At 41.0% G+C, this 12,308-nt stretch overlaps 1 protein-coding gene across 4 annotated transcripts in view; it reads left to right on the top strand.

Moving 5' to 3' along the window:
• lats1 (large tumor suppressor kinase 1) overlaps positions 1-12,308 on the top strand; it is a 43,766-nt gene that overhangs the window by 25,078 nt on the left and 6,380 nt on the right. For 3 of the 4 annotated variants that reach the window (XM_043681062.2, XM_043681051.2, XM_043681059.2), the window contains exon 6: positions 10,764-10,946. In XM_043681062.2, the coding sequence (XP_043536997.1) occupies positions 10,764-10,946 (183 nt within the window). Of the gene's footprint in view, positions 1-589; positions 724-10,763; positions 10,947-12,308 lie in introns of those variants that run through there. The other variant, XM_087979053.1, reaches the window with a different exon arrangement.

The following is a 12,308-nucleotide window of genomic DNA, read 5'->3' as shown; positions in this document are numbered from 1 at the left end:
TGGTTCGTATGTGGAATGCATTGCCAGAGGAAGTGGTAGATGCAGGCACAGTTGCAACATTTACAAGATATTTGGACAAATACATGAATAGAGAAAAAAAATTAGAGGGATATGGGCTAAATGCAGGCAAATTGGAGTAGTGTAGTTTGGGAAACCTGGTTGGCATGGACGAGTTGGATCGAAGGGTCTGTTTCCATGCTGTCTGGTTCCGTGACTTTATTTACTAGACAGAGTATCATGGCACCACAGGGTTCTGCAGAAAGACTAGTTTGCTTCCCCCCATCAGCATTTGTAACACCTGGTTGCAAAGGGAAGAGTTCAGTTAATTATTTACATCTCACAACCTGTTTGCCACAGTATTTTTATCTGTGACTACTGGAAAGTGTACTCATTTGGTCTGAAATGTTTAATTTTAGTTAGGGTCTATTTAAAACACCTTAAAGCTTCTGCTGCACAAGTGAGGGATGCTATCAACTTTGCTAAGTTCCAATTTTCATTATTCTTGCTATCTTACATGTCTGTTTCTCTTTGCTTTTGACTCATTTATTTTGTTTCACTTTCTTCTCTCTCACGCACTCCTGTCTCTAAGTACTTGAATCAGGGGAAGATATAGGTCATCGAGCAGTGACGGCCCAGTGTAATTTTGGACAGTTCTGCCAAGGTTACCACAGATACGATGAACAAGCTGATGGCATCCAGTGTTGAAAAAAATCTCTGGTTATGGTTTGTCTTTCCGGTTCTTTCTTTCTCTCTCTGTCACTTGTTTCCCTATGGTTAACTTCTTATTATGTATGAAGCACCCTGCAGTATTAGCATAAATTATGCATTAAAATATTGGCTTTGACAGCACTGTACTGTCTCCAGTTTGCTGTTAAAATTAGACTAATGTAGACGTTTAAGTAGAGGTGTCTTTGAAGTGATGATTTCTTGTCATTGCTCCAATATCCTTTACAGCTCTAGTTTTTCTACTATTCCTCCACCTGTTTGTAATATCTACTTAGTCTTGCTCCAGTTTTATTATTTGTTAAACACACTAATTTCATTTCACCATCTGCTGCGCACTTCAACTCAATGTTGTGGCTTGGGCACCTATTTCTCTTCGTGTCTGCTGAACCTGTTCTTATTGAAGTTGTCTTCTGGATGGTTGGTTCTAGGCTTAATCTCTGTCTTCTTCACTGGAATGCAGTCCTAATCCATTCTAGTACTGCCGCTTGATCCATAGAAAATAGGAGCAGAAGGCCATTTAGCCCTTCAAGCCTGTTCTGTCATTCAACTCTATTGTGGTTGGTCATTCCACTCATTACCCTGTTCCTGATTTTTCCCTAAAGCCTCTGATTCCTTTAGGTCTGAACACTATATCTTAACTTTGTTCTTGAAAACAGTCAATGTTTTCGTTTTTACCACTTTCTGGGTGAAGAAATTTCTTCCAATCTTAGTCCAAGTGGCCTATTCCATATTTTTAGACTGTAACCCCTGGTTTCAGGAAAATAACTGCCTGCATTACACTGTATAGACCTGTTAGAATATTATAGGTTTCTATAAGATCCCCTTCACTCTTCTAAATTCCATTGAATATAGTCCTAGTCAATTCAGTCTCACTCCATACGTCGGTCCTACTATCCCAGACATCAGTCTGGTAAACCTTCAAAGCACTCTTTGTATAGCAAGAACACCCGGCCTCAGATAAGGAGACCAAAACTACACATAATTTTTCTATTGTGATCTCACCAAGGCCCTGTACAATTTCAGCAAGACGTCTGTTGTCCTGTACTTGAATCCTCTCACTATGAAGGTCAGTATACCATTTGCCGCCTTCGCCACCTGCTGCACTTGCCTACTTACTTTCACCAGCTGGTGTACGTGGGCACCCATATTCAACTTCCGAAATCATGTCAGTCATGGCTTGGTTCGTAGGCTCTGTTGACTCAGGTTCTGAGCCAGCGTATTGTGAATTCCAGCACCACATCAGGATTCTGAGAACCGATATAAAGTTCATGTTCCAATGCTGAGGGAATGCTGCATTTCTTGAAGTGTCATCTTTCAAACAAGATGTCATATTGAAGGCCCTGGGTAAACAGAAAAGAACCCATAACATTACTTTGAAGAAGAACAGTAGCATTTTCCAAGTGTCCTGGTCAATACTTACTCCTCAATAGACACCACTAAAAGCACAGTATGGAGTCATTCATCATTTATAGTAGAAGTTCAAAGTTTGGAAGGTGCTCTCATAGGAGCCTGGGTAAATTGCTACAGTACATCTGGAAGATGGTGTAAACTGCTGGTACTGTGCATCTGCTGCAACAGGAGTGTATCAGTTATGAAAAAAGTGTCAATCAAACTGACTACTTTGAAGACCGTAAAAAATAGGAACAGGAATATGCTGCTCGGCCCCTCAAGGCTGCACCTTCATTCAACTTTCATGTCTTTTCCCCGTAATCCTTGATTCCCCTACAGAGCAAGAATCTTATCTATCATACTCTTAAATTACACAAGAATTCTGTCCCAGTATCTCTCTGTGGCAAGACATTCCAAAGACACTCAACCTAAGAGAAGAAATTCCTCCTTATGTCAGTTATAAATTCTGAGACTATGCCACCTGGTCCTAGTCTCTCCCATGAGGGGAAACATCCTCTTAGCATTTACCCTATCAAGTCCCATAAGAATCCTGTATGTTTCAATCAGATTGCCCCTCATTATTTCTAAATTCCAGTGAGTAGAAGTCCCAAACTACCTTTGCTAATATGACATTCCTGTATACCAGGGATCATCCTTGTGAGCCTTCTCTGAACTGCCTGCAATGAAATTACATCTTTCTTTAAATAAGCCAATCAAAATTGCTCACAGTATTCCACATGTGACCTCACCAGCAACTGCCCTCCGCCCCAGCGACCCTTTATCCAAGATGATCCTATTGGCAGTGCACTCGCCGAGGGAAGTCAAGAGTGTTCTCATGCCGTTTAGATGGTAGGTAAGTAATTGGATATATAGATGAGTTAGTTCCTGCAGAATTCCTAACCTCTGACCAGTAGCAGGTTGGTTTAGTTCAGCTTCTGGTCATTGGTCACCCCTGGTATAGTTAGTTGCATGATAAATTTGTGGTACTATCATTGAACATCAAAAGAAGCAATGGTTAGATCTTCTGTTATTGAAGATGGTCATTACCTGACATTGTTTTATACATTCACAGGATGTAGACATCACTGGCAGTGCCAGCATTCATTGCCCATCCCTAATTGCCCAAAGGGCAGTTGAGAGTCAATCATACTGCTGTAGATTTCGAGTCATATGTAAGCCACACTGGGTGAGGATGTAGTTTCCATCCGTAAAGAACATTAGTGAACCATATGTGTTCATGGATTTGTGGTCATCATTAGACTTTTAATTCCAGACCGCTTCTTGAATTCAAATTCCACCATTTGCAATGGCAAGATTCTAACACAGGTCCCCAGCCATTACCTAGATTTCTGGATTAATAGCCACGAGGCACAAATGTTACTTGCCACATCAGCCCAAACCTGAATGTTGTCCAAATCATGGTGCTCCAATATGTAAGATGTCCCAAATGATGCTTGAACGCTGCAGTCATCAGCAAACATCCTACTTACTTATGATCGAGGGATGATTATTGATGGGGCAGGCGATGGTATGGGATATTATCACTGGACTATAATATACTGCAGACCCAGGTTCAAATCCCGTTATGGCAGATAGTGGAATTAATAGCCATGAAACTATTGTCAATTGTTGGAAAAATCCTTTTGGGCAGTTAAGGATGGGCAATAAATGCTGGTCTAACTAGCAACACCCACATCCTGTGAATAAATTTTAAAAAATTCTTAAGATAATTTGGGCCAGGACAGGACCTTGAGGAACTCCTGCAGAGATGTCCTGGACCTTCAGCGACCACAAATTTCTTCCTTTATGCTAGGTATGACTCCTGGCAAATCTCTCCCTGATTTTCATTAACTAGTTTTGCTAGACCCCTTAGAAGCAAGACTCCATGAAATGCTGCCTTGAAGTCAAAGGCAGCCACCCTACCTCTGTTAGGTTCTTATACACTTGATGCAACTGCAATTTCCCAATTCTGTGAACAGCCACAATTTATTTCAGCAAGTACAAGATTCTGGGAGATCACTTAACACTCTTGCTGGTACTTGCGGAGTGAGGCTTCCTGAACAAGAGGACCGTCCTCCTTTTGTACAGGGTTTTACATCACAGTCAGTCATGCACGCAAGACGCAACCCCTGCCACTCTCCCATAGTCACATGCCATCCAAAAGTGATTAGGTTATTTCCAGAAACACTGTCTGATAGGTTATTCCTTAAAACAGCATTTACAGAGTATGATTAGATTTTCACATCCTGCCTGCAAGACAGAAAAACACACCCTCTGGAACATCCAGTTTCTTACATGTCACCTTTAAGAAGCCCTTTAACAACTCACCTCTGGAGATATTTGTCCATATTTGGACCGGAGATATAATAACTTCAAGAGCCAAGTGTAAGTGAGTAGGTTAATTATTTCCAAATGCCATTTGATAGCATTGTCAGTGACTTTGACATATGAGTATACAGAAAGGGCAGTAATTAGCCAGGTTGGATTTGCCCTGCTTTTTATTAAGAGTATAACTTGAGGTCATGTTTTGTGTCGGCAAAGACTCTTTGAGAATTTACAATTCAAATCAGAGAAAGTATTCCATCTTGTGCAAGTCATTTTGTAATCCATGTGAAGTTATTTTCTAGATCTTCTATTTGATAGTTTAGGTAAATATTGCATCATAATACTTTTCTATGTTTTGTGACAGCGTTGTGTACATTCATAAGACCATTCAGCCCATTGAATCTGCTCCACCATTCAATCACGGCTGATAACTTTCTCAACCCCATTCTCCCGCTTTCTCCCCGTAACCCCTGATCTCCTTGATACTCAAAAACCTATCTATCTCTGTCTTAAATATATTCCATGACCTGGCCTCCACAGCCTTCTGTGCAATGATTCCATGAATTCACCATTCTCTGGTTGAAGAGGTTTCTCCTTATCTCTGTTCTAAAAGATCTTCCCTTTACTTTAAGGCTATGCCATCAGGTCCGAGTCTCTCCTACCAATGCAACATCTTCCCAGCATTTGTTCTGTCCAGGCCATTCACTATTGTGTATATTTCAATTAGATCCCTCCTCATCCTTCTAAACCCCATCAATTATAGACTCAAACGTTCCTTATATGTTAAGCTTTTCATTCCTGGGACCATTCTCGTGAACCTCCTCTGAATACGTTCGAGGGCCAGTACGTCCTTCCCGAGATATGGAGCCTAAAATTGCAGATGTGGTCTGACTATAATGTTCTTTTTCTTGAGAGTCTTACACACTTGTTGCAACTGCAATATACCAACATCTGTGAATAGTCAAAATTTATTAAGCAAGTACAAGCTTTGAAGGATCACTTAACAATCTTTGTAATGCTTCGCAGGAACTCTCTGACCAAAAGAAACAGTCCTCCTTTTATACAGTATAACAGTTTCACATTACAGTCAGCAATGCCCACAAACAACCCCCAGCCATTCCCCCACAGTCACATGCCACTTAAGACACAATGTAATGATCATATCATCTCTAGAAACAGTGTAATGTAAATCATCCCTTAATGGCCAGATAAGTTGTAAATCACTTTTTTTACTGCAGGGAGTAGTCAGAATTTTAATTGCAATGTTCTTATTGATTCTGAATAGGGAATGATAATGTAAATTACTCTGAATAACCAGGAAATGGCCATGCAAATGCCTCTGAATGGCGAGAGCTGGGAATATAAATTCCTTACATTCTACCTGTAAAACAGAGACATACCACCCCACCCTCAGGGCATACAATTTCCTGCAGGTCAGCAGAGCAAATTAACCTTTTAATATCTCATGACCAGAGCCTTATAGAGCTCAGAAGTACATCCCTGCTTTTATATTCAAGTCCTCTCAAAATAAGTGCCATCATTGCATTTGCCTTCCTAACTACTGACTCACCCTACAAGGTTACTTTGAGAGAATCATGGCCTAGAACTCCCAAGTCTTTTTGCACTTCAGACTTCTGAATTTTCTCCCCATTTAGAAAATAGTCCATGCCTCTGTTCTTCCTTCCAAAATACATGATCTCACACGTTCCCGCTTTGTACTCCATCTGCCACCTCTTTGCCCATTCTCCTAACTTGTCCAAATCCTTCTGCAGCTTCTGTATCCTCAATGCTACCAGTTCTTCTACCTATCTTTGTGTTGTCTGCAAACTTAGCCAGAATGCCCTCAGTTCCTTCATCTAGATCATTAATGTATAAAGTGAAAAGTTGTGGTCCCAACACTGAGCCTTGTGGAGCACCACATGTCACCACATGCCATCCTGAGAAGGACCCTTTTATCCCTACTCTCTGCTTTCTGCCTGACAGCCAAGCTTCGATCCATGATAATACCTTGTCTGTAACAATCTGGGCCCTCAGTAGCCTCCTGTGCAACATCTTGTCAGAGGCCACCTTGAAGTCCAGGTAGAGAACATCCATTGCCTCTCCTTGGTCTAACCTGCTCGTTACTTCCTCAAAGAATTCTAGTAGATTTGTCAGGCATGACCTATTTTACCATAAATTTCCAAGTACTCAGAAATCTCATCCTTCACAAAAGATCCCAGGATCTTACCCACAGTTGAGGTTAGGCTAATCGGTCTGTAATTTTCTGTCTTTTGCCTTACTCCCTTTTTAACAGGGGTGGCACATTAGTGAGTTTCCAGTCCTTTTGAACGTTGGACAAGGACAGGTTCTGACGTTCCTGGATCCCTCTACCTGCCTCACTCACAGCCACATCCTCCTGTCCCTAACTACTGGTCAAATTTGAGTTAGTTCGCCTCAGGGTATGATTGTCTCCTGAAACACAGCATCCAGGTAACTCTTCCCTCTCCCTTATGTGTTGCAATGTTTGAAGCTCAGACTCCAGCTTATCCACTCTGAGCTGGAGTTCTTCCAACAACCAACATTTATATAGATATGGTCACTGGGAACCAAAATGAGGTCCACCAGCTCACACATCATGCAGAAACAACATATCACCTGACACCCCATCCATATTTAATTAGTTTTGATTTTTAAAAAAACTTTTAACTGTTTTTGTATCTGCTTTTCAAGCTGTAACCGATAAGTTGTAATAATAAATTAATAAAATTAAATTTAACACCAATTCAAATTCAGCCAAACAAACCACAGCCCTCCTGTGATATCACTTTTCAGTTTCCCCTTCCGAATCAGAAACTCTCACCTACCCAGACTGCTCTCCATTTGCTCCCACTCATTTCTGGTCCCAAAATGGTCGTGTATGGTAGTGTAAACTTTTTTCACATCTTCTAAATTTAACCTGTACCAAAGCAAAGATCCAGTGGAAATGTATGGTGGGTGTGAATGTCATTAGCTGTAGGAGCATGCCGAAAACATTCCTCTTGAATAAGATTTGAGGAGCTGTTATACCGTATTATCATATTAGTTTAGTGTACAGTTAAACCAATTTAAAGAATATTTTATGGAACAATTATTATTAATTGTCTTTACCTTTGCACAGATTAAAGGTAAAGACAATTAATTTGCCAGCCTTTCCATATAAAGATTTATGAAGGAGTTGGTGAGTAACAAATCTGATGTATATCACCAGTAACAAATTAGAAAAATTTGAAATGCTTTGTCAGGCAAATCTAATGAAGTAGATCTTGCCAAAGATGATTTCTTCAATTGTTCCCAGGTCTGTAGACTGTAACTCCTGTGGAATGGTGTAAGTGTACCTCACAACTGGGGTGCCAATGGCCAAGTGTGTAATAGCTAGGTTATTAATCCAGAAACTCAGCTAATGTTCCACGGAACTGGATTCGAATCCTGCCATGGCAGATGGTGGAACTTAAAGTAGACTGATGACCATGCAATCATTGCCAATTATTGGAAAAACCCACTTAGTACATTAATGGGAAGGAAATCTGGAAATCTGCCATTCTAACCTGTCTGGCCTACAGGTGACTCCCTAGACCCACAGCGATGTGGTTGACTCTAAAGTACTGTCTGAAATGGCCTAGCAAGCCACTCGTTCAAGAGCAGCTAGGAGTGGGTAATCAATGCTGGCCCACATCCCACAGGTGAATTTTTTTTAAAATTCCTCAGACTCTGTTCCAAAGCCTTTTCTAAATCTCACACAAGGTCACTCGAAAACAAATTCTAAGTTTCTGATTCTACTTGCATCAACCAAAAGTGCATCACTCAAACTGTAAAGGGCAAAAACAACATGGCAGAGCAATGATGGATTGCAAAACTGCTGCGAGTGATTGTATGGAAATGCAGGAAACAGGCTAAGAACAGAAGGTGCAAGCAGGAATGTGGGAGGAAGACGTTTGCAGTACTGGGTAGAGGCACAGGGATTTGAGGATAAATGAGAACGAAAATCTGTGGACTGAGTGTATTAGTCCACCAGGAGCAGGATGACGGGAATTGAGATTTTTGAGAGAAAAGATTGAGAAGTGAATTCAGGAGGTGATGAAAACTGGAGTATGGGAAACAGCATCTCAGTCACTGGGGAGAGGTTAGGATTCGTACACTTCAAATTTGGAAATATGTCTTGATGAAGCAGTTTATATGTGACGTGAAACTCAGTTCAAGATTGAGCTGGACTGGAATGGGTATCTGGGAAAGAATGACTACAGGGAGGAAAGTGGTGGCATGATGCCTCTAGTTCAGAACTGACCACTTCCTCCATTAAACTGCAGTTCATTCAGCTCCTTGAGCCTGCTCTGACATTCCAGATCATGCCCGATCATCCATCTTAATGCTATATTGCTGTGCAATGTCTTGTTATCATTCGTAATTAGAAATCTATCAATCTCCACCTTAAACTTATTGACTGAGCTTTCACAATCTTCTAGGTAGACAATTCTAAAGATTCACCACACTCTTGAGTGAAGAAGATTTTCCTTGCGTGGGTCTTAAATGGCTTATATTTTATTTGGAAACTGTGCCCTCTTGTTCTAGACCTACAGCCAAGGATAACATCCTTTCTGCATCTACTCTGTCTATCCCTTTAAGAATTTATATGTTTCTATAAGATTTCCTCTCATTCTTCTAAACCAGAGAAAACAGGCTTTGTTTCTTCAATCTCTCCTAATTGGACAGCCCCACCATCCCAGGAATCAGCATAGTGAACCTCCACTGAATTCGTTAGGCAAGGGGATTAAAACTGCACACAGTACTTCAAATGCTTTCTCACCGATGTTCAGTATAATTGAAGCAAGACATCTTGGCTATGTATTTAAATCTTCTTGTGATAAAGGCTAACAAACAGTTTGCCTTGCAACTTCACTTATGTTAGCTTTCAGTAGTTTATGAACAAAAACACCTGTGTCCCATTGGACATCAACACTTTACAATCTCATCAATTAAGAAATATTCTTATCAATGTTTTGTGAATTGAAATTTTGAAAACCACAGACCTCTCTATATCTGTTATGGATCACTTCATCCTGCAGAGAGACAGCTTAGTGTTCAAATGTTTGAAAGCTTGAAGACGATGAAGTCAAAGTGTCTATCACGGATATTAGGTTTTATAAAATTACCCTGTTTTGCATTCACCAACCATTCCAGTTTTAAATATTGTTAACAAAATCCTGTTGCAGTAAGGATATTCACATGAAACTCCAAGTTCTAATTGTTTCTGAAACCTTTCATTCAGCTTTTGTTATGGTGTAACAAGTTGCAAGGAATCTCTAATATTCATACTTGTCCTGTTTACTGGTTATAGGCAACAATTGATGGAAATGTGTTGCTGGAAAAGGTCAGCAGGTCAGGCAGCATCTAGGGAACAGGAGAATCGACGTTTCGGGCTAATGCCCGAAACGTCGATTCTCCTGTTCCCTAGATGCTGCCTGATCTGCTGCACTTTTCCAGCAACACATTTCCATCTCTGATCTCCAGCATCTGCAGACCTCACTTTCTCCTCTATAGGCAACAATTGCCAAGCTTTGTTTTGGCAGACTCTCCGAGATTGTGAAGTTTGCCTTTCTGTTAGGTGTGGGGTATTACCTTGGGTATATAGTTTAGTGGGCAATCAAAGATATAAAGAAGTTAAAAGACGCACCTCTTCTTACACTTGCAGAACATTTCCCATTATAGCCCCATACTTTTTCTTTGGTTATCTGTACTATTTTTTGGCAAAATCAGCACTTTTTACTTTGAGCAAGAAATCAATAGGTTGCTGAAACCTTTCCAGAGCTGCAGTTTTCCATAGCTTGCTGAGTTTATTCGTAGGCCAATCTGAGCTAGCTATGAATATTTAACACAGAAATACATTGACTAAATTTGTTAAACCCCTGCTTTGCTACTTATGATTTTACGGGAGCCAATGCAACACTTATTCAATCCCATGCTGATAATTTTCCCCCTGATATGGCACCCCAGTTTCACGTAGAAAAGTCCTTAGGGTCCAGTGTATCTAGCCTTGATTATCAGTAGCCTTAGAGTGTAAAGCAGGAAATTCACAACTGTATCCAATTCAAAAGAGGTACTTTGCCCTTGTACCATCCAAATGGGTTCCTGCCAGTCTGATGATAGCTTGTGCACTGTCCTCAGTCTGATCAACTCTTCTCTAAGAATAGTAGACAAAAGAGGTTGGAAATAGTACTGAAGAAACATATGGAACAAAGACAAAACAGAATCTTGCTATCTTCAGAAACACTACTTGTCTGATTGTTGACATGTTTACCCTTTGCATCCAGGTGACCATCCTCGGCAGGACAGCATGGATTTCAGTAATGAATGGGGTGATCCCAAGAGCTGTAAGTGTGCAGAGAGACTAAAACCATTGGAGCGCAGGGCAGCTCGACAACATCAACGCTGTCTGGCACATTCCCTAGTGGGCACACCGAATTACATTGCACCAGAGGTGTTGCTCCGTACAGGTAAGGTTAATGATGTTAAAATCTACTTCTGGCCAAACGTTTTGTCACCATCCTAGTATCGTCCCATGTGGCTCAGTGACAAATTTATTGGGATGTTTTGCTGTGTTAAAGGCTTTGTGAATGCAAGTAGAAGTTGTCTGTTCCTTCTACCACTGTATCACTATCTGCAGTTTGCTTCAGAAATGTCTTCCTTTGTTGCTTGAACCAGTTAATTCTCCCTATTTCTGAAACAAACCTTCAAAAATTCCCTTTATTTGTTGAAATTTACAAGATAACAGAAAACTCCTAATCTATAAAATGAAACTATATGGAAAAAAAAGGTCACCCACAAGGAGGCTCAGCATAATTTCATCTAAAAAGTGCAGGAAGCTTCAGGGCGATGGGCTTTGTGCAGGAAGATGGGATCAGAAAGGGCATGTGGGTGTCTTTTAAAAAAACAAAGAGGCGGCACAGTAGCTCAGCAGTTAGCACTGCTGCCTCCCAGCACCAGGGTCCCAGGTTCGATTCCAGCCTTGGGTGACTGTGTGGAGTTTGCACATTCTCCTCGTGTCTGCGTGAGTTTCTCCTGGTGCTCCAGTTTCCTCCCACAGTCCAAAGATGTGCAGGACAGGTGAATTGACCATGCTAAATTGCCCGTAGTGTTAGGTGCATTAGTCAGAGGGGAATGGGTCTGGGGGATTGCTTTTTGGAGGGTGTGTGTGGACTGGTTGGGCCAAAGGGCCTGTTTCCACACTTTGGGGAATCTAATCATTATTACCAGAATATTGTTTACGGTAGATTAAATAGTCATTCAATAAACTGATTTTTGCTGGTGTTCATACTTCATGAGCTTTCTCCTTACTTAGTCTAACCCTAGTAATGTCTTCTATTTGTTTCTTTCTCCTGTACTTGTCAGTTTGCCCATTTAAATGTATTTAGTCATCCAAATTACTCCTTATGGTAGACATTCCCACCACAGTCTCTCAAGTAAACGAACTTTTTCTGAATAGTGTTTGGATTTATTAGCAACTGTCATGATCCCTTGTTCTATAGTAGAATCTTTACTTAATAGTAAATCCATGCACTAGAGAGATTTAGATTAGATTTAGATTAGATTTGGATTAGATTCCCTACAGTGTGGAAACAGGCCCTTCGGCCCAACAAGTCCCCACAGACATTCCGAAGAGCAACCCACCCAGACCTATTCCCCTACGTTCACCCCGACTAATGCACCTAACACCACGGGAAATTTAGCATGGCCAGTTCACCTGACCTGCACATCTTTGGACTTTGGGATGAAACCAGAGCACCCAGAGGAAACCCATGCAAACACTGGGAGAATGTGCAAACTCCACACAGAGAGTTGCCCGAGGTGAGAATTTA

Source organism: Chiloscyllium plagiosum, unplaced genomic scaffold, assembly GCF_037043375.1.
Source record: "Chiloscyllium plagiosum isolate Xiang-an unplaced genomic scaffold, Cpla_swu_hap1 HiC_scaffold_3, whole genome shotgun sequence".
NCBI classification, from domain to species: Eukaryota; Metazoa; Chordata; class Chondrichthyes; order Orectolobiformes; family Hemiscylliidae; genus Chiloscyllium; species Chiloscyllium plagiosum.
Note: the sequence above shows the minus strand (reverse complement) of the source record. Positions and strands in the feature narration are given on the sequence as shown.